At 39.7% G+C, this 23,500-nt stretch overlaps 1 protein-coding gene across 2 annotated transcripts in view; it reads left to right on the forward strand.

Moving 5' to 3' along the window:
- Positions 1 to 694: 694 nt before the first annotated feature.
- The window catches only part of atosa (atos homolog A), a 39,266-nt gene continuing 16,460 nt past the window's right edge, over positions 695 to 23,500 (forward strand). The window contains exon 1 of one of the 2 annotated variants that reach the window (XM_015040504.1): positions 695 to 1,954. In XM_015040504.1, coding sequence (XP_014895990.1) covers positions 1,924 to 1,954 — 31 coding nt within the window. In that variant the 5' untranslated portion in view covers positions 695 to 1,923. The remainder of the gene's footprint in view (positions 1,955 to 23,500) is intronic. The other variant, XM_015040503.1, reaches the window with a different exon arrangement.

A 23,500-nucleotide genomic window follows, 5' to 3' on the forward strand; every position in this document is an offset into this window, starting at 1 on the left:
GTTTAATTAATTCGTACATTAAAACTTGTTCTTAGAAGCCACTTTTAATTTTTTAAGACTGGTGTTGCTTTAAGATGGTAAAAGTCTGCTGTATATTTACCATGACTTTGTTTACTCCATCTATTCTGTTCAGATAAGAAATAAAATCACCAAGTGCAATCTGCCATAGGTAAGATATCAACAGCTTATTACTTTTTAACAGAACTCCGTTTAAAAAATTTAAAAATTCAAGAATCAACCACTGGTTTACAAGTAGGTCTAAAACAAGTTGTGATAAAAAAAAAAAAATCGTACTCAAACAACATAAAATAGGCACCAAAATTTTACTTGAATTGGGCCCTGAAGAGAAATTCTGGCCGGGGCCCCGGAAAATTTTTGATCGGCTCTGAAATGTTCAGACCTCAACGTAATTTCAGGGGATTTCAAAGTCTCACGGCCAAATGAGACACTTTCACTGTTTAATAGTTTGACCTCGGACATCTGCGCCTGTTGGACACCTCAGCCTTAAGAATCCAGAACAAAATGTTCACAATGGAAAAAGATGAAGCTTCACGTGAGCACGTGAACGCGCACCGAATTGGACTGACCAATCAGCTTACAGAGAGTAGTCCATCTGTTTTTGTTATGAGTTACAGCAATGAGACTCCAACTGTCACTGATGTCACGGGCGTTTAAAAAAAACACTCGCTTCGTGGCATTTATTCGTGAATATCTGCTCACATCAAACGCCGTGGGTCTTCCCGGAGAAGTTTTGGTACCAGTTCTAAGTTGGCGGTTGCCATGACTGCAAGTTCAGGCTGGGCCCGGGAGGGAAGTGACGAGCGGGGCTGTTGTTGGGACACGTGACTGGAGCTGCGCTGATCTGTTTTGACAAGCAGCAGGGAGGGAAGTGAGGCGGCTGAGGCAGACAGTAGCATCACGACTAGCAGGACTCACTGTTCCTTTAATCCGCATTTCGCCTGAATATTATCAAATAGTTGTCTCGCGCAGGAGTCTGGTGACCCAGCTCGCGTTGAAATACCGAGAGCTGCTTGGTGCGGGCTCGCGGCAGACGTTGCCGTCGTCACTGAAGCGTTCGGTCGGAGTCGGATTGTTTGTTGTTGTCGGTTTGCAAAAGTTTTAATGAAGACCACAAAGGAAGTCAGCGCAGGTGGCGTTTCCAGCGAGAAGTAAATGGCGAAGGGTCGACCTCGAAAGCGGACCAAATTCGTTTGACAACATTTTGTCATTTTGTGACTATAATGATAGGCTAAAATTTGTATTGCCGTAGCTCCCCCTCCGAATGGAAAAAAAAAAAAAACATACAGAGACCGTTTGTAGATGGGCTGAGCTACGCTATAGGAGCTGAGATGTTTGGACGGTGAACCAACATTAACGAAAAGGTTAGTTGGTCGAGTTTTCTGTGGTGCTAGCTGCATTGCTGAGTTAGCAAGCCTCCGTAGCGGTGGTATCAACGTTACACAAGCTGTGAGGGGGACTGCGAAATGAATCCCGACTTAACTATGATTCAGGTGGCGGAATCCGAGACGAGCTGAGAGAGGAGCCAGCTTGCTAGTTGGATTACTAGTTCACAGATTGGTTACTCGCTAGCAAGCAGCTTGACAACTCGTTTGCCCAACGCTCCGAGTATCAGCTGTCTTTGTGTGAGTTGGACAATACAGTGCGACTCGATGGAAGCGTACAGGAGCATGCTAACAAAGCGAGGCTTTGTTGTTGGATAGGGGTAGGGGGGCAGTTGGCACTGACACGCAGGCTTTACAGCTGATATCGTCGCTTAGCTAATACAGCAGGTCTCTGGGGCCAGAGGGGCTCTTTTTTTCTCTCTTTTTTTTAAAGGGGAGCTGTTTGGGGGGGGTTCCAGGCACCGTCGTGTTGCTGTCAAAGCTGTGCGTGACACAGAAAGACGACCCTGAAGTCAACCAGATGACACTTTACAACATGAAGCCCGAGCGAGGTATGTGAGCAAGCTGAAACACACTCGCGCGCGCGCGCACACACACACACACACACACACACACACACACACACACACACACACACACGCATACATGCACATCTCTGTGTGAGCAAGCTGTGTATATAACCAGCTTTACATGACTGACTGTACCCATTTCCCCCCGAATCCCCAAGAGAGAGGACAAGAATTATGTAACAGCTGGTCCGGCTGGTTACATGAATTTACAAAACCTGACCTGAGTAGATGAGGATGTGCATACACTCCAGTGTCAGCTGTTTCCCTTTCCCTATTTTTTATTTTTATTTTTTTACTTCATCCACAACCTTCTCTGCTGCTCTCCTGCCACATATTGTTCCTTCCAGTAGCTCATGGTTGACAGTATGCCTGCTGCAAAATGTTCCTGACACCCACCCTGTTGTGGAAATAAGGCTCCTGCCTTATGCTCTGCAACCTGTTTATAGCTTTGCTGTGTCTGCACCAAGACTTAAACAGGAACAGAGGAGACAGCCTTGTTTGTTTCAGTGTAATTGCACTAATTATGTCAGGGCATGAATATGCAATGGGATCCCGGTGCCAAAATCTTTGCTCTGACACAGTTGCTGATGGATTTTTTTTTTTTTGTGGAACTTATTGGGATTTAACAACCTAAGCTATTTATTAACTGCTTGGTATGTGTTGTCACATGTTCTGGCGACTTGGGTTAGTCCGCAACAGAGTCGCACCATATTAGAAAGCCAGTGAAGGACCTGTGTTGTGTGGTCATCATCAGATTAACTGCAGTCAATCAGCAATTGACTGTGTGTTTACGTGTGTTATGAAACTGCTGCTAGGTTGCTCTTCCTTTGCTGATAATGAGACTCCAAAACACACAGTAATCTTATTTCCCATCCCCCATCACCTCCGCCCCCCTCAGGTGGGCTCTGGATTTTTTTAACCCTTGGTTTTTTCTTTGGCCAGCTTTATGGTATCCTTTATATGGAAACACTGACTCAGACAGGCGGTGGTGGGATGTGACAGGCCAAGGTTGGTGGAGCCACAGTATAGTTTAATTATAGTCTAACAATGCAGCAAAGCATACTCCCATCAAAAACAACCTTGCTGTTAATTCACAGGTCATGTGAACATTCCTACCTTGAACTAGAGAGGAGATTGAACTGGGGATCTGAGACCGGAGAGCACAGACGAATCGTCACCAAAGGTTTTCAGCTTGATTGGTTGGAAACTACATACAACAAAGCAACTCTTTTTTTTTTTTTTCTTTCCATAAGTGAATGCAACATGTTACCCAGTCTAGTTTTAGCTGCAGGGAAAACTCACAAACTCACTGGCTAAATTCAATATCAGTGAGGTGTTTAAAATAAAATCAGAGCCATTTAAAAAATAAATAAATAAATTCTGAGTTAAAGTAAGTAATCCTGTTCCTCAGAAGGCACACCCAGAGACTTTACATTTAGTAATGCTAACCACATTATCATGCTAATTGCTAATGTAAAATGCTAAAGCCTCTTTAAGATGCCAATTTTCTTTTCTTTTTTTGAATGAGTAAAACACAGCTTTCCAGTGGCTGCCAAGACTCATTACCTGCCTTTTATCTTTTCGTCGCCCTTCAAGGTTTATTAACCAGCTGGCTTTCGCTGCCATCTGCAAATCTTCTAAACCCGTTTCTGCAGAATCTGCTTCACATGTATAACTCCTTGTTGGTCAGGGACTCACTGTTGTCCTATTGTTCCTTTGAACGTGCTGTACTATTTCTCTGGTGCTGATAAGCAGATTGCCTATTACCCAGATATTTAATGTCTTCTGTTTTCCCTGCATCCTGAGAGAGAGAGACTGCAGGGCTCTTTGTTCAGTAGCCTGGAAGGTCGAGCTGAACACCAGCAGCCAGGTTAGCAGGCCTGAGCTGGGTTAACTCTGAAGGAGAGAGCTGGACAAGTCCAGACATGCAAACCCAGTATGTAAATGTGAGAAAGGGTCTGAACTCCTGATCAGCTGGGTGTGAAAAGCCATCAGGAGGATGTGGGTGGGTGACAAGGTCATCAATAAAGTAGTCAGTCAACTTTTACATTTCAGTTCTCCTTTACTCAGTTAAATACTGGAAGTAACCAGAGTCAAATAAAAAGTGGTATACTTTTTTTTTTTTGCTAATTTGGTCTTTTTCACTACTATTGCTGTACTGTGGGAAGAATAAATATGTGCTATTTTGGTGGTGACCTAAATAAGCTAGCCCCATGATAGGTTAGTAAAGCCACTCTGAATTTATGCTTGTTTGTGATTTTTTTTCCCTAGTAAGAAAATAAATAAAAAAACCACACATTTTCAAAAGTTCAGTTATTGTTTTAGAAGACATTAGCAACATAAACCAAATCTTTTACTGTAACATTAAAAAGGGTTATAATCATAATTTGGACCTCAAAGTATTAATCATGACAGCTTTTGCTAACGGGAAGTCATATAGGGGAGTTTATGTAGCGTCACTTCGGAGCATCTGGTGAACCATTCTTTTGTTGTAAAGGGAGTAAAAACGGCACTTATGTTCTGCTCAGGGGCCTAACCAGAGTCATCTGATCCTCTTGTTTTTCTGTGAGTTTAGTTATGAGTCAGGACAGTGTGTGTGGAGAAAGTGAGTCTGGCACAGAGTAAGTGTGCAACAGATCGCTGCTGTACTGCTGAACCATCCACTGGCAGCTTTTACAAGTCTCATAAAGAGCAGCTATAGAAAACTTCTGGTCCTGTTTTCCAGTTGGAGAAAACATGCCTCGTGGTATTTTTGTTTTGACACATTTTATTTTATTTGTTCGTTTTAGCTAAATTGAGTCTAAATTGGGCTTTACTTGTATCCACAAAGAGATATTTTCAGTGCGCCGTTTCCACACGTAGCACGATTGAAAACCACTACAGAACAGTTTACAACATAAAACACGCTGTTTGTGCTTGACTGTGGTCCTTCACCAACACAGACATTCATGGCTGGGAAATGTGCCGGAAACGACTGATGATTTACATTAATTGTGACTTTGTCTCTGTTGTGTTATTATGTCATGCTTTAAACCTTTATACAGAGGTGATCTCATCACGAGTCACATTGGAGAATCAGTCAGCTGGCATGCCTCAGTGTTCTGTTTCTGCTCTCTGTAACTTTATTTGTATAGCACTGCTTCCTGTTGTAAAGTCCTCAAATCCACACGCCCTCCTTAACGGAGATGCATATGTCTCAGTTGCTCACTTGTAAAATTGTTATGCTTTGATCAGAAGTACACACGGTGACTAACAAAAGTATTCCCACCTTTTGAACTTGTTCACATTTTGCCACTTTACCTCAAATTCTCTGTTTTGTTGTATTTTTGTGATGGATGAACATAAATAATTTTCATAACTGTGCGTGGGACTTGTGGTTGAGCTTAGGATTCAGGAGGATCAGTGTGGCTTTTGTCCTGTTTGTGGAAAAAAAGTGGCCCAGATCTGGATCGTGACCAGAAGAACAGCAGCCTGGATACAAGTGGTTGAAATGATCTTCGTTTGTTGCACTGAAAGGAGTTAGCTTAGGTGGTTCCAGTGTCTAATGAGGATGTCTCCTGTGTTCAGAGGCACATCTATTTGATTGAGATCCCATCCAGCAAGCTGTTTGACACAATGCATGCCAAGTGGAATCTCGCTACACATTAATACTCAACAACAGTTACATTTTTTGCATTTGAACAGAACGTTGTTGTGTTATTGGTGCATATTGTTGCTGTGGTGACAGTATTTGTGTTTTTATGATGTGACTTTAGCTTTGGCCATATGATTAGGGTCAGTGTGCTGCTACAAGATGAAGCCTTCAGCCCAAGCTTAAGTCTTTGCAGCAGGTTTTCCTCCTTTCAGCTCTGACCATAACAGCAATCAATATTTCCACCTCCATGTTTCATGGCAAGGCCAGGATCAGTTTTTAACCACTAACTGAGTTTTGCATATGGACCAAAATACTTAATTTCAGTCTTGTCTAAAGTTTTAGATTGTTTTAAACAATTACTGTTTCTTTCACCGTTTCATAAAGGCTGTCTTTGTTGATCCAAGATTCAAGGGATCCGATGTATGCAGAAGGGATGCAAACAATCGATTTACAACTGGTTGTCGATAAATGGTTTATTAGATTAAAATTAGTTCCAACCGATTAACATCCACTGAGACCTTCTTTTAGTGGTGTAGTTTGGCCACCACAAAACTTTCTTTATTTTGGATATTTAAAATGTCTTCCTGTTCCAGTGTTAAGTGTTCATTTAAAATGAAAGGTTATTGAACCTTGAGAGGGCGTACTTGTCATTACCACTACATGACTTGAAAATGGTCTCAAAACAACAGTATTGTAGCTTATTGACATAACTTCTGGGAAAACCTGTCAACTAACAAAATTTATTTGGGTGACAGACTTACAGGTGACCTCTGGAAGCTCTTGGATTTTATTTAGGATCACCAGAGTAAAAGAGGTTAAATAGGAACGCTCCACACACTTTTCAAAGTATCCCATCGTTTCCCCTTACCATTACACGCTGCTTTATTTTTGCCTTTCGCGTAAAAATCCCAATAAAAATATCTTGATGAGTGTCGAAATACTGACATGTTTGGTGGGTGTGAATACTTTGGAAGGTGCTGTATAACACGGAGCAGATGGCCGATTTTATTTTAGCTCTTTTCCACCTGACCAGTCTCCTTCCATTGTGTTTGCCTCTTCTCGGCCACAACAGGTGTTCCCCTCCGCTCCGATCACAGTTGGATCCCATCTGCATGTTATAACCGTCATCGACCCCTCTGTTCACGCTGTCCTTTTAGTTCTAATCACAGCAATTACACGGGCAGAATCAGACCTGCCTCTCGCGATGAAAAGAACAGCCGACTAAGCAGTCCTGCAAGGCTTGACTTTAAGTAGGTCCCTTTTCCAGCTGGATGTGGTTTGGCACCCAGTCGTCCTGGTACAGTGATGCCAGAGCGGTTTCTTAAAGGTCACTGAAATTATGATAGCAGCGCTGCAGCTATTTATTATTACCTCTCACTGTTATGGATGCGGAAATAGTATGGCCCAGACTTGGTCCCGCACTGTTGGGTCATATTTTTTCTACCAAAAGTGCACAGAGTGATGTAATCACCTTTTTACATCCTGCCCGCCCCCCGTGGCTCCTCCCAACCAACCAGCAGCAAGCCCTGCAGGAACAGGAAGAGCCATCTGTGCATGGGGATTCTTCTTGGTGGGGATCATGTCTGCATTTCAGTTTTTTTGTTTCTTTATTTTTGACCAGGTTTGGTTTATTTTGATAGCCACCTGTTTTTTTTTTTTTTGTTGTTGTTGTTGTTTTCATTGAGCATAAAAAAAATTGAAATAGATGAGGTAAAACGTAGCTTTTCTTGAAGCTTTAAGCGTTAAGAAGCTATGCATTCCGTATGTAGGTTCTACGTCTCCATGAATAATCAGGTGCAGGTATCCTCTGAGCTCGATCCATCCTCCCACTCCTACTTTTAATCCCTGATGTGACATAACAAGATTGCCGTTAAGCTGTAAATTCTGGAGGCCTTGTACAGTTTGATCTGAAAGCACACTATAGATAGGAATACAGGCGCTCAAGCTTGTAAATTGTTTGGACATTTGGACAGCTTGATTGTGTTTTTTTTTTCTTGGTGATGTTCAGAGATATAGACGCATATTTAGCAAATATGTCATTATTCTCCACAAAACTATTGATGATTTCCTGGTTTTACAGTTTCCACCTCCGTCCCCTCCCCTTTTGTTTTGCATTTCCTGTGTGTCACATCAAAGAGGCCTCAGCTGCTGTTACAGCTCAGCACTTCACACCTCCACCACAGATAATATCTATACAACAGCTGTAAGAACCACAGCTCAGCTGGATTAACTTTCCATATCCAAAACAAGAGGATCAGAATTGCTACGTGACAAATTTGTCCAGCATCGATCCCTCTAGGCCGACTTTTCATTAAAGCCGCACCCATATACGTGATTTGGTTCACGCCAAAGAAAACAAAAAAAACAAAGTAATTTATAGCAATGGAGAAGACTGGAGGAGTTTTTCTAGGATTGACTTTTAGTTGCATATATTGAGGCCAAAGGGTGAATTCCCACTCTGTGTAAGAGAGGAGTTGGTTATTGACAACTCTGCAGTTAAACTAGGATTTCAGAATTATTTTTAAAAGAAACAAAAATGAGGAGCCGCCATACTTTCATAAAAAACTGTCTTTTTTTTTGCATGGCTCATGCCAGTCTTTGTTCTCCCCTTTGACTGTATTTCTAAACATCTCATTTATCCTGAAGATGGATTTCTTTACTTAATGGAATTAGATTTCACTCAGGAATAATTTCCACTTAGGCCTGTCACAATAACAAATTTTGCTGGACATGAATTGTCCCAGAAGTCATTGCCATTTGAGACCATTTTCAAGTAGTCTGATGGTAATGGCATTTTAATGCAGGAACACATTCTCAAACCTCAATAAACTTTAAATTCTAATGAACATTTAACACCAGAACTGTGAGAAATTTTAAATATCCAAAATGTATAAACAAAACAACAGAAAAACAAATAAAATCAATTATGAAGTCTATACAAAATTGTCCATCAAAAAGGAGTTAGTTGAGACCAAATTACCAGACTGAATACGTTTTTGGTAAAAAGAGAGAAAAAAAGAGAAATGATAAATCATACAGACGGAAATTATTGAGCTTGTTTTAATTTATCATGCAACCAGTTGACTTATTGCTTATTGCGACAGGCCTAATATCAGCCCTGTTTGACAAATGTGTTTTACATCTTTTAATTATTTGGATTTTGAACTCGGGTCTATCAAATCAATCAATCAAATTTTATTTGTAAAGCACATTTCAGCAGCAGGGCATTTCAAAGTGTTTTACATCATAACAAACACAAAAACGCAAAGTCATGTAACATAGAATCAACAATCAAAACAAGGAATTATTGAAATAAAAGCCAGTTTTTGAAAACATGTTCAGTAATTTGTCAGGTGGTCTTAAGAAAAGAAAGCAAGAATAAAGTAGATTAAAATCAGAAATCAAATTTGGTATGAATAAAGTTGTAATTTTATTATTAAGCCAGATTGCCCAACCCTACACAACAATTACATTGCCTCTCTGCTGCTGTTAAACATCCCCAAATGCTGCGTTGCATCACTGTTACAGTCACATGACCAAACTAATACCAGCCCCATTCCAAAACACAAACGGCAATAGCTTGGAAATAAATAATGGCTATGAATACAAGTACATTTTTACATTTGATCTTTTTCTTTTACAAGCTTTCAACAGTGTTTTGCATGAAAAATTATTTTAAAACATCCATTGCAGGTATTTCACTACAAGCTATTAGTCTTAAAATAGACACAACAGAAGATTGACTATGAAAACGGTTGAATTCTTTCAGGTTTGAAGGTCTCCTACCAGACATGCCACACATCTTTCAGCACACAGGCTGTTACGCAAGCAGCTTTTTAATCAGGCTCACACAAATCTCTTATCTGTGCCTATGCTCCACATTAGTAGAGAGACGTAGAGGTTTTGCACTAACTCATTCTTCAAATGTGAAAATAAAATTCAAACGTTCCTGTAAAGGAAGCTGTGGTGGAAGGAAAAATCAATCGACTAAAGCAGTTTATCTGTGGTGCAAACTATTGTTGGTGGTGATTAACCACAAATGCAAACACACACACACACACACACACACACACACACACACACAGACAGAGTCTCTGTTAACAGAGAGCTCCTTCGGGGCACATTGTAGTGGCGTTAAGCACATTGCTTATTAACAGCAATGTGGGGTTAAGTTAATTTCACACTCATCACATCTATCCGCTTTCCTTCTCTCCATTGTCTCGTTTTATCCCTTTTGTTCCAACAACCAGTCCTAATGGTGAATCAGGTAGTTTAATAACCTCACCTCTAGAATGTATACATTTTTGATCCGATGAATCGATTTAGAATAATCGATTACTGAAATAATCATTAGTTGCAGCCCTAAGTGTAGATTAACTTTTGTTATGTTTAGACAAGCATGGCTTGAGTGATTTGATTATATGGCCAAAGTCCAGTCTGTGATTATTGCAAAGCTCTGGCCTGCTCATAGTGTACATAACATAAACGGCTTTTGGATAAATAAATGAAAACCACAACATATTTTTAGTGAAATAAAATGACTATTTCCTTAAAAAACAATCCAAAGTATTAGTTGTTTTCATCTGTAGCTCTGAAAATCTACAAATACAGTAAAACCCGCTGGCATATGGGAAAGGAGACATTTTAGCACCACGTTTCAGACAGAGTCCTTGTACAACTTTATGCGAAAACAGGTTGAGTGACAGAAAGAATTGACTGGTTGAAGGGGATGAAATAGAGCAACGTTGATGCAATATGTGCAGCTTCCTGTTATCTGCTGATGCCTAACTCCCTGTGGTAGCAGCCTGAATGAACAGATGACACGAAGATGGTTTCCTTTCTAGAAGATTCTGGTGCCTTTAGTACTTCCTGTGACCTCACCGATGCTGAAAATCCCTTAGGTTTCTTTACTTGGCAACAACTAATACAGTTATCTATGCAACTTATTTGTGCTTATGCATTGTCAGAGTTTTAATTTTGGGATAAAATTGTAAGATTGATGAGTTATTGATTTTTGTATGTCATAGCAAACAAACAATTGGATAGAGTTGTTTATTTTAAAAGGAACAACAAGTTAGCTGTAAAGGCTAGTTTTCATCTGTAGTCCCTAGACAAGTTGACAAGCTTCTTACATCCAAAAAGAGAATAACGATAAAAGGATTTTCTGTCCAAAACATATTGGGTTACATTTTTGTGTTTTTTAAAAAGGTCTATAAAAACACCCAAAAAGACTGAGAGGGTTTTCAAGTATAGAAACCAGTGCTCTAGTTCTTAATGTCTCGCTGCATTAAATCCATCTTGAATCTGACACAGCTGACACTTTTTCACGCAACGTTTGGAGCCGGTGCTGCTCGGGTTGCTCAGGTCCGACTCCCCTTGCAAGAAGTTGGCAGCTGCAGCTGTGGATGGGTCAAAGGCACTCGCATGAGAGGGTGGCTCTGATTACAGAGAGGGGTTGTCCTACTGCCCCACTGTCCTGCAGCCACCAGCACTCAGCTGCTTTCAGAATAGCCTCTCTGCTTCCTATCGACAAATGTGTGCAGGTTTACATGTTTCAGTACTAATGTTTACCTTTTTTTGTTTTCTTTTTTTAATAATCTGGGGCTCAACATTTCCCATGTGACCCATCTTGTTGAGTGATCCCTTACTTACTCCATTCTCCATTGTGGTTTCTGTTATATAACTTGCATTAGTCTGACTTTGCAAAGGACTGCTCTTAGCTGAATAACCAGGGTTTTTTATGGAGGGTGGGGGGGTTGAAATGTATATGAAAAGAGAGAAAGGGAAGCAAAGTGGGAGGCATGGCAATGCTTTGAAGATAATGTTACTAGTATTTCAGTATAGATGAGAGGGGAGAACAGGCGAACCTCACTAGTCGGTGTTGTATATTATAGCCTCCACCTTACCATACCGGCCCTTGCTCCAGGGCTAGGCCTGTCTCTCGTTTTGTGAACGTTTTATCAGACGTAGTCCTTATCTTCTGAACATACTTTTGCTTTATGTTGCACCTGGAAGCCGACCACTGAAACCAGTCTGGAGTGTTTAGCCTTGGAGCGACTCATTTGAATAATCAGGGATTTAAGTACCCTACTCAAGGACTGCAGTTGCTATGGTTGTTGAAGATGAAGAGAGGAAACCGAATCTCACTCCTTAAGCCAGAGTTGTACAGCAGGACCGGGGGGGTTTCAGTAGCTAGTCGACACGTTGTCGCCTGCCATCGGATCAGAAAGTCCGTTTCAGCCGAGTTTATCAGACTTTGCGTTCACCTGCCTGTTAATGCCTGAAATCTGCTGTTGTGTTTGGGGGGGAAATCCTGCAGTCTGGTATAGCGCTCCGAGAAACACTGTTGCCTAAGCCTGACAAACTGCCATTGTTACTGTTGCTTTCATCATGTGGAGCATGAATAATACTGTGAGAAGGCATTGTGAATTTTATGCAATGAGTGTGAGTTTCAAATTGAGTACGTTTGAAATTTAAACCCTAAGTGACGTTACGAAATGTTACATAAAGCAAAAGCTGTAAAAAGTGTGAATAATTTCTGTATTTAAATGAATATTTTAGCAGCAGTTCTAGTGTAAAGCATCACTGTAAGAGAGATCTGCTGACATTTTACCACAACTGCATCATAATTGAAATTTCACATTCTGGCTATTATATGAAATATTTCAGCTAATTATTACAGCAGAGACGAGCCAAGAACTTCAAAATGTAAGATTTGATGTTCAGAGCATGTTTTAGGGCTTATTGTGAAAGTTTGAATGACATTGTCTTATGGGGAAAAACAAACTGAGGATTGCTTGATAAACTCCAACATCAGGGGCTTTTCTTGTAGATATGATGGGTATAAAGCGAATGCACCATCTTTAGACAGTAGATGATCTTTAAACAGTGTCATGTAGAAAAAGTTGTCAGTTTTGCTGTCTGAGCAAGTAAATCAATAAATTGAACAGAAAATTAAGAAATTACAACAAAATTCCTTTATCTGTTATAACATAACTATGAAAAGATTCATTACAATGAGTTCTGTTGATTTAGGCATTTGTAATCTGGCAAAATGATGGGAGTTCTTTGTTTTGCTTTATTTAAAACTTGAAAAATGAATGGATTCATTGCTCAGGATTTGACCTGTGGATCACCGATCAAAGTCGATTAGAGAACAATTGTCTGGTTCCAGTATTTGATTAATTCAGCTGTGACTCTAAGAACAATACTTCTGTCTTTAAGCAGAAAAAGACATGCGAAATGCTAGCTGCACCAGTGTAACAGAGCAAAAGAAAGAAAAAAAACTGTTGCACTTCACAGATTTTTGATCACAAATTAGTCACATTCTGCAGCCCTGGTTTGCATCCACAGACAATTGTAGTGGGGTACGTAGACATGGGGTCAGGAAACATGATTCAACTAAGAAGCTCTACTTCATAAATAGGTTTTGATAATGTTGTGAAATCCAAAACTCAAGCTCCGCTAGGGTTCCTTTTTATTTTTTTAAACAATTCTCTTAAAAGCTTTAGAGCTTTTTTTGACTTCAGTAAATATGAGTTTCTCAGCTGGTAAATAACTGTTCAGTTTTTCACTTAAGATAATAAGAGTGGAAGAGGGGTCAGGGTGGTGTGACAGTCTGGGTCGGTGTTTTTCTGCTCCTACCGGGAGTTTAATGAAAGCTTTAACAGAAGAGGGGTTCTCCTCAGCTGGAACTGTTATCACCCCCTCATCCAATCAGGGCTTGTTGCTATGTGTGCTGTGAATCTGCTCCCTCTGTGTTTTAAAAATGGGGGTGTGGGACACACACGTGCACACACACACACACACGTGCACACACACACACACACACACACACACACACGTGTCACAGAGTTCAGAGATTTGAAATAGCATTTAACTACCCATGAGAAGGGAAATAAAAAATTTTACGTTGCTCTCTTAAACACTTGTTGAGTCGTTGCTGACACACTAAGTTTGTTGGCAAACTATTGCTCATTACCGGCCCTTACAGTCTCTGGCAGAAACTGTTTTCCTGGCAAACTTTACAATCATTTCCAGTAGAAGTCCCATAACAACAAGGCAGACAATAACAGGAAAGGTGACCGAAAACCCCAGCTGACCCTCTCCTCGTGTTTAAAGTTACCAGCAAACTTCTCCCAAGCTCTACCCGAGACACTGAGAACAAAAGCAGTGTTGTAACAAAGAGTGCCATGAACACACAGATGCCACTCAAGACACACACGATGGGCATGGTTGCGTAAACAGATGAACAGACCAGTAATTGTGCACAGAGCGAAGACATGGTATGGAACAGACTGGTGTGGCAACGGCGTACACATTACTGCCCACTCGCATTCACGAGCAGGAGCTTCAATTGTCTTGGAAGAATGTCAAGTTGAAACTTGTCACATCCACAAACAAATTCTAGAAAGGAGAGCTCGTTCCCACACGCAGACACTTCAATCATCCTGACGGGAATGTTTGAAACCATCGTCCCTGTTGCTGTGGTAACACTCATTCTTCCGCCCCTTCTTCCCTGGTCAGCCGTCCGTCATTGATCCATCAGGAGGAGAGTGTGAATAGTGATGTCATGTATCTGTTTCACCATTCCTAGCAACTTTTTGAGAACTGGAACAGAATGTGCTGCTGTTTGTTGATATTGCATTGCTCAAGATTAATTGTAATTAGGCATGGACCACGATAATAGCGTGATTATATAATATGAGTCGACGTATATCAGTTCCAACATGATCTTATTACCTTTGATCAAAACAGACAAAATCACAGTTAAAATAATGGCTATAAATGGTACTTGTGCTGCACAATATATTGCAAATATATCCTCAATGCATTATCGTTCCGATCAATTGGTTATGGTTAGTATAAGTGCACAAATATAAATTCTAGAGATGTGGTAGTTTTTATTTTGCTGTGGCAGTGCGCCATCATCAATTACAAGTAAAGAAAACCCTAGAGTGCAATAATCGTTGAATGACATCTTCTAAATGACAAACATTTTACATGTCAACATACTCAGTGTCACTGACAATAATTTTCCACATCTCAGGTGTCCAAAATGCTATGGATGGATGGACTCAAGAAAAATCCTTCATATCACCATTGCAGTTTCTTTTGTAATATTGTTTTGCCCTAACATGTATTCATAAGTAAATGTAAGAAATAAAGCCTGTTTAATTTTATAGACATTTTCAAATCCTAACTCTAATTCCAAACAGGCAAATTTGTTTTGTCTAACAAAAGAAAAAATATAGCATGTATTTTTAAGCCAGCTGATGGGCAGTGTGTAGCAAATTATCATGGAATGTACTTCATACAGCTGAAGAAAACTCACTCTAGCAATTTTTCTGGCATCTTCTTGAACTGTAGGAACATCATGCCTTTGTACCAGTAACTAGCTCAAGCCTTATTCGCTGATGACCATCTGCTTAATGTAAAAAAAGGATCAGATCTACCTAATTAACATAAATCCAGTTATCCAATCTAGAGGGGATTGCTCGCCTGTCTGAACACATTTTCCAACACATTAAGTTCAGAACACAAAGCTCTCGTAGTCGTAGGACTGTCACTGACAACAGAAGCTCAAGCTTTCTAAAGAGACATGTGGTCTTGTCAGATTCCTGACAGATTAGATCTGTCAGCTTCTCAACACAGTTTGGGGAACAAGCTAATCTTTGACAGCAGTACTTCTCTAAAAACATTCAACTCTAAAAGTTAACAATCGGTCAGACTTGGGTCATTGGCTTCTTATGTAACGGAGACAAATACTAAACAAAAAATAATTTTGCCCCTTTTAATTAAATTCACCAAAACTAGGAACAACTGCCTATTTTGGTCTATAAACATCCCAACCAGCTCATTATTTTTGAGTTTTATGGTAAAAAAAAAAAAAAAAACTTAGACAATTATTAGTGACAAAAGATTTTGACGTATAAATTACATAATAATAACAATTCCTTCATTCTTTGTTTGATTCAAAACTACTAACTTTATCAAATAACCTGTCACACATTGACTTATGTGGGAAAAAAAAGTTAATCAGTTAAAATTGAAATAGGCAGGCAAGACTAAAATAAAATCAAGTATTGGTCATTGGTGCATTTCTTAATATTCCATACAGAGTAACTTGCTGCGGATAAAAAATACAAATCCCATTTCTGAGTTAGTTTGTAGTTGATAAACATCCTCTAGTGTTGCCTCACCATTTGCTAGTTTGGAATGCTGGCGTTACAATTGTGGATCGTTGATTTCAGAGCAAAATATGTTGCAGGAGTGAGCATGTTAGTATGCTGAGTACCTGCATTTGTACAAAGAACGGATATTTGTCTCTGTACTTGTTTATTTTGTTTGTTTTTTTTTGTTCCAGATGGAGTTGTTATGCATTAGTTATCTGCGATGACATCATTTGAGTCCAGAACTTGCCCGGAGGACCATCTGGGGTCTGAAAATACTCTTGTCTTGCTGCAGAGCTGACCACAGAGCAAAAAAGACATTTCACATGGTGGCAGAAACGCTTACTCATCATGCTTACACCTGCTTGGCCATTAGTGCATTTGGATACCTTTAAAGGTGCTTTCATGGTCTTATGAGGGAAAGTCTAGTTGAATATTTTATAAACAACCAAATATGACTAATAGATGATATAAAAATTTGTCACAACTATAATAACATAAGAACTGAACAAAAATAATCACAATACAAAGTAAAAACACAAGGATTGGGTATGGAAAAGAGACCACAAAGACTACAGAAAACTCTTGGCAGTAAAGTGCTTAAGATGCTGAAGACATTGAGTGGAGAACATTTACTTTTTTAAAAGCTGTAATGTTTCAGTGGATGGGAGGCATTTAATTGATAGCAGAAGGCTGCATCAGGCTCCGGAGGCACCATTTCCCTTACAGACTAACTCAATTGAGGAACAGTCCAACGCCCTGCCTTGGGGTGAATTTTAGAGTCTCTCTGGAATAGTAAATTAGTTGTCTGGGCTGTGCTTCAGGAAAAACTTTGATCTTGCATATGAAAGAGTTAGATTTTAATAACAATCATGCAGAAAGCCTCTTCAGGGTCAGCACATTAGGAAGTAACTTGTGTTTTCAGCTATTTTTTTTTTTTTATAGTTTTACACAGATAACATTTCCTGCATTATAGGAACAGTATTCAGCTTTTGTTAACTTGTCTTGCTGGAAGGTATTAAAATTCATTAAACATTTAATTATAACAACATATACTTTGAAATCGGGGGAACAGCACACTGCAGAAAATGGGAGCCACAAACTTGTTAACATACTTATTTCACTGGGGGCTGTAGAAAGGACATTTAGCATTACCACAACTGCCACTGAGTAGCTACAATGAGTCAATCCTGGAGATCCCCTCTAAAAACACTTATGACTGTCTATTTGAATAGGTCAAACGCCAGATTAATATGCATTAATGTGCTCAGTGTAAACGGTCTTGGCACAACAGCAGAAACCAAAACATCCACGGTTTTTCCTATATTTGATCTTGGTGGTAGAGCCAATCGGAGAAAATCAATGCCACTCTTGGATTGGCCCGCCCCAGGTGCCAACCAATAGCATGTCAAGTAAAATTGCACCTTAGTATTTCAGATTGCTAAGCACATTTTCTTTTGACTATTTTAGATATGCTCTGTGTGAAAGTAGGTGAATTTTCTGTGAATATTTTCGAGTGAAGTTACACAGAAAAATACAGTACACCGTAAATTATGAAATTGTGATTTTTGCTATAGAGGTATGAATTGAAATCTGCCCAAAAAAGGTCACCTTTTATTTAGAGTTGCATTAAGATCATCTGTCACCAGGTTTGGTCATAATGCCAAATTTGCAGCAACCTTCACAAATGTTGGTTCTGTTCAAAGACTGCCGATGTCAGTGTGTGTGTGTGTGTGTGTGTGTGTGTGTGTGTGTGTGTGTGTGTGTGTGTGTCAGGTTGACACACCTCATCGAGCCCAGCAGACTGCTGCCTGGAGATTGCTTTAATACGCAGCCTTTCAGCTCACTGGTTATCTAAAGCCTGCAGGCTGCCCCAAGAAATCAAATGCCCTATTCATATCAGCTTAGGACCTCAAAAGATCTTCAATACGAAGTTGACATTTTAAGTCTGTAAAGCACTCTTTCCTAAGAAAATAAGTTGCAGCTGTTTGTTCTCAGTTTAATTATTTAATCATCTCGAAAAAAAAATTGACTAAGTCTCACCAGAGCAGTTAAAGTATTAATGTATTGCTCAAGTGGAGCTCATCTATTGATGTGGTGAGTTATTCATTATCTTGTTTCTCAACTGGTTTGGGTACAGTACAGCAAAGCACATCAGACTGTAACTCCTAAAATACTTAATATTGCTTCCCTTTTGCTGTTAAAATTGATTTTACTGTTAGAAATATGTGCTTTAGATAAAGACAGGTCGAGCTGTGGTAGTAGTTCTCAAATTGATTTAAACTTATACAGGAATAAATAGTAATAAATAGCTTAGTAGAAATATCAGATTTCCTGTCTCTCTGTTGAAACCACTGGGTCTGCTTCCTGTTTGCTTTTAAGGAACCAATCTGCTTAAGTAACAAAGTGACAACAGGAAACATAAAGTTTGAACATTGGCTAAGAAGAATAAAAATATGTAGTTCTAATGAGAAGTTGACATACACTTTGATATACTCTCAGATTAATTTTGAATTTTCTTAATCTCATACAGGTTCCAAATTATGCATACAGGCTCAAAACAGACACAATGCTACCACCCCCAAACTTCACAGTTGATACAGTGGACAACCTCACATTTGCCTCGTTTCCATCAAGTGGTACAGCAGAGGTTGATGTGGTATGCAATTTTATAGTATTCAGGAGAGCATTTCAATTGCCAGATGACAAACGTGACGCACTAGTATGTTTGTTCCTGCAACAATATCTCTTTTTAATGCAGGACAAGGTAGGGGGACTCGCACCTGATTTAATGTTTGCCACACCTGTCAATCGATAATGACATACACTGTTGTACTCTTTCCATTATGCATTGATTTGCATTTCATGTCCCTCTGGTATGTTTTGTTGTTTTTTTATTTATTTTTATTTTATTTTTTAACCCTTGTCTTTTTATTGGGACTTTGTCTTTTTTTATTCTTGCTGTAAAACCAATTACCTATTTCGAATACAAATAAATCTGAATTGAATTGAATTGGATCTACAGGTACGGGTAATCTATGCGGTACGGGTTGGTTGTGTAGCCTACTTCTACATTAGAAACCTACAAAATAGTGTAGTGACCCGTACAGTACCTCTCAGTGGAAATGAAGCATTTGACTCCTCTGATCTTTAGTCATTGTGATAGACGGCTCACTACTCCTTGTTTGACCAGAAACCATTTCTTCAGTAACATTAGGCCATTGTAGTCCACAGTAATATTAAAAAGAATGCTCCTGGTGTTCTTGCATGTCCCAGTTCATGATGAACTTCTTAAGCCTTGGTGGTTTCTAGATTATGAACATCCTGAACAATTTGTTCTTTCGTCAGAGGGAAGTGTTTGGGTTAGATAGTTGAAATTTGAGCGCAATTGTGTTCTAAAGGGACGATGATCTCAAACATGTTGAACTTAGTCTTGGCAATAGATGATTTCTAACAGTTTGTAAATTCATCTGTTGTCTGGCCTCATCAAAAATGTGATGTTTGACCTATTTGTTTCTGATCTGAGGGATTAATTTTTAGGCCAGTCATATGGGTGAAACAGAGCATTTGTAGGTATATGTAGTGTTTGTCATTCTGACATTTTATTATCAAAGCTGATTAATACAGATTTTTCATTAAAGCAAGGATCATTGTTGAATATTCATAGCAATCATAATTAAAACATAATGCTGTTCAAATAACTAAGAGCACTTTGTGCTGGCTGAACATAGGACAAAGGGAGATGGGAGTGGTAGCCATATGGATACTTATACTGCATTCAAATTAGCTGCCAGAGTGTGTAAGAGAACATTTGTATGTGTGGAGAATACAGCAGGCCTTTGCCATAGAAAGAGGAGAAACAGGCAGTGATTGTGTGGCCACAGTGCTGGGATTAATGGGTCATCATATCTGAATGTGTGTAACTCGATCACCTCCTTCTGTCTTCCCATCTGTCTTTCTGTTAAAGCAACAGCACTCCCTGATATTAAGTGTAAAAACATATCCCAGCTACATGCATTCGGTGAAACGTAATCGCTGGCTTGTTCAAGGATCTCGTCACAAGTATGTGTACAGCACACAGTTTAGTTCACTTGACTTTATACCTGATACCAACAAATGTCATTACTATTTTAACTAAAAACAAATGGCCTTAATTCAAACTCAGTTAAACCTATGTTCAGACAAATCAAATTCAGGCCACTAAATAAAATGTTGTCTATAGAGGGAAACCAGGAAATTGGATCTAGAGGAGTTTGAGAGAACAGGAAATGACACAAACACTGATGGTGTTGGAATTGAGTACTTACCAAAAAGAAAATGAAAGGCATGGTTCTTAACTGTAACTTCAGGAGAATTTGACAAAAAAGGCACTTGGTTCAGCCAGCCCTCCAACAGTGTTGGCCGTTATCAGAGTACCTAAAGGTATACGTTCCACTTGATAAACTTTCGGAAGCTGGTGTTTCTAAGTTAGTGGCATATTAGTTGGTCAAAACAAGATGGCGCTTGGTCATTTGGAACTTCAAACCTTAGAAGAACATGATGTTCCTAATTCTGTATCATTATCCACTGGACAATGGTACAGTAAGATGTTCCTAATTTTGGAAATATTGTATTAACGACAGAAAACAATCTTTGAAAATTCTTTGTAAGAGTTCAAAGATGTTCTAAAACTATTCAGAAATAACACAAGGTTTTTCCCCTCTGACCAATGGAATAGATGGCGTTCAGAACCAAAAACAGTAGTTCATATCTTGTCCAAATTCAGGAGTAGGAAAACTTTTACACGTTTTAAGATCTCCTTATATAGTATTTTATTGGTGTAGCCTGTCATCACTCATAATAAATATGGAAATATGGAAACAGAAGTGGTCCAAGCATCAGACTCTGTGGAACTCCATAACCAACTCCAGTTTTTGAGGAAGATTCATTATTAACATGAATAAACTAGAATCTGTCCATCTATCTGATTTACAAAAGCCTACAGCTGTTCCTTCCTCTGAAAAATGTTCTGTACAATCACATTATGACCCACTGTATCAAATGTGGCACTGCAATCTTACCGTACATCAACACAAGTGCATTATGTAAGACTGAGAATATCATTAACAGCCAAAACACTAACATGTCAGACTTTTTTTTATTTACCATCTAATAGTTCTTAGCAGGGAAGAATTATATAAACATGAATGTCGGCATGTTTACTTTGAAGAAAGAGCTTGTTTAGCCATCAAGGCTGACCTCTCTGCTCTAGCCCTGGAGGCCTTTTTCCATCCCACATGACTCTGTGGTGATCTTTTAGCTCAAGGACGCAGAGGGAGGCGCATGGACGACCATGCACATGTGTGCTCAGCCGACTGATCTTCAGAACCCTCAGATGTACTAAGTAGCAGATCAAAATGGTCCAATAATGAGATACCAGAGTATTAACCTGACCTGTTACCCAATGTATGACACGCATTAATACCAGAGTTTTGTACCTGTGATTAGCTGGTTAATTACTTGGACTAAATCATGCAGTAGCAAGCCTGCTGTCAAGCCCGTGATAAATTACAAGTGTTAATCTTTATTCAACAATGCAACAGTGCAGAGAAATTGCACTTCTTGGTAGTGGGTAAAGCAGAAATGCAGATTTCCTCCATCTTGGCTTTGTTGTGCTGTTCTGCATCACGATCTCCTTTAAATCTTATTGAGACAGTTCTTTTGTGTTGTGAGTATGTAGGCCACATAGGAATGCTCTGCACAGGCACAATGCCTTAATGAATGACAGCTCTGATCTGAGCGTCCCGGGCCTCTTAAGTAAAACCAGCATCAGTAGGCCTTTGTCCACCACTGCATGTGTGCGTTTCATTGTATGTTTCTTTTTTTTAATTTATTTTCCTTTGATGGCATTATTTGTCACTGATGTGCTGGTAGTTGATGGGAGTACATATGTGTGACTTTGCCATGTGACCTATAGCAGGCCTTATGTATTGCTTTCTAAGCAATCTGACACCCGGTGTGGACATATGAATTGAGGGTCTGTGTATGTTTTCATCAGAGGATATGGTTTGCATACCAGCCCTCGGAGGCTGTCTGTTAGCCTTAGCTTCCTCCAGTCTTCTTAGAGTGCATTCACACCAGTCCTGTTTAGTCCGCTTTAATCAAACTTTAGTTTTTGCCGAGAAAGTCCGGTTTGTTTTTGGAGGTGTAAATACACAATTGAACTTTGGCTCGTCTAAAAACATATGTCTCTTTTCGATTAAAATTAATTTTGGCGCAGCTCAAACTCGTATGTGAATGCGAAACGGACCAGAGACCGCTCCAAAAGCAAGAAACGGACTGTAGCACAAAGCGTGCTGGGCAAACACAAACCAAAACAAAGCAAGAACCTAAATGGCTCGTGGTCTTTTGCCAAAGACAAAAGAGAAATCCTTCACTGATGCAACTCCATCTTTGTTTACATTGTATGAAGGAGGTTGTACTCATTTCTTCTTCTGAGGTTTTTGTGTCATTTCCTTCAGTGGTTCTTGGTGCAGCACCACCACAGGCGAGGAGGTTAAGAGGTTTTTCAGTTAGTTTGTTGCAATTTTGGTCCCCAATCAAACCCAGTCTACCCAACTATCTGGTGTCAAAACACCCTCAGACTAACTTATTCCACCAACTTCCTGTTCCTTTGACTCGGCCTCCATCACAATGTTGCCTTTAAACTGAATCTGTGGAGCAGGAGGTTTTTTTCTAATATGAGGGCATGAAACTGTAGTTGTTTATGACCGTGTTAGAGCACACTATATCCAGTGTGTGTGTGTAAATACAATCTATACTGTGACCTTGAATGTTGACCGTTGTCATATATCCTGCACTCCTGCTGCTGTTTCCTGGCTTCTTTTGTTCAGACCTTTATGATTTCAGCCCATGAAGAAAAAGGGGATTGTCTCAGGATATAGCCCATCTCTCTTCTTCTCTCTCCCTCTCTTTCTCTCTCACTCTCTTTCTTTCCTTATCCTCCTGCATTTATTTAGCCTGCAGCTGGCTAACAGACCCCTTCACCACCCTCGTCCTCCCCCCATCCCCTCCTTCCTTCACGTTTTGTATCGGACCGTCTCTTTCCACATGCAGCAGCAGCAGCCCAGAGCCGTGTAGGAGGAGTTCCCTTGGAGGGATGTGCGTGACTGGCTGGCTGAGAGCGATACTCGCATACACTTCTGCAGAGCCAGCTGAGGGAGATTCTGGTTTAGCAAGCCTAGCTCTTATGGAGTGTGTGTATGTGTGTGTGTCTTCTTCACCTCTGTCCTTGTGTGGACATGGGATGTTAATCAAAAAAAATAAATAAAGAGTTTCCATCTGCATTTTACTTCAGGTTGACACTGAATCAAATATTTAGAAGCTTCAAGGTTACAAGCAGGGATCCTCTGCACATCAGTGTGCTGTCAAGAGAGAGAAAGCTGTGATTTTCTTCTTTTTTTTTTCCTTCTGTGCTGCTGTGAATCACCTGACCTCCTCTGGGATTCAGGGAGTTTCCTCTGGAGGAGTGAAGGAAGTGACATGTAAAAACAGTCCCTATAATTGTCGAAAATACTTGCCTGGGATCTATGCATCAATTATAATGGACATAACAGGGTTTTATTATATTTATACATATAAACTGATCAGATGTTGACGCTGAGAGTTGACCTTTGGTTTTATAAGCGTTTAGTCTAAGAGCACCCAATTTTAAGAAGGAATAACATTCATGCATGGCAGAAA

Source organism: Poecilia latipinna, unplaced genomic scaffold (genome assembly GCF_001443285.1).
Source record: "Poecilia latipinna isolate Pla-1442-1.1 unplaced genomic scaffold, P_latipinna-1.0 Scaffold512, whole genome shotgun sequence".
Classification (NCBI taxonomy): Eukaryota; Metazoa; Chordata; class Actinopteri; order Cyprinodontiformes; family Poeciliidae; genus Poecilia; species Poecilia latipinna.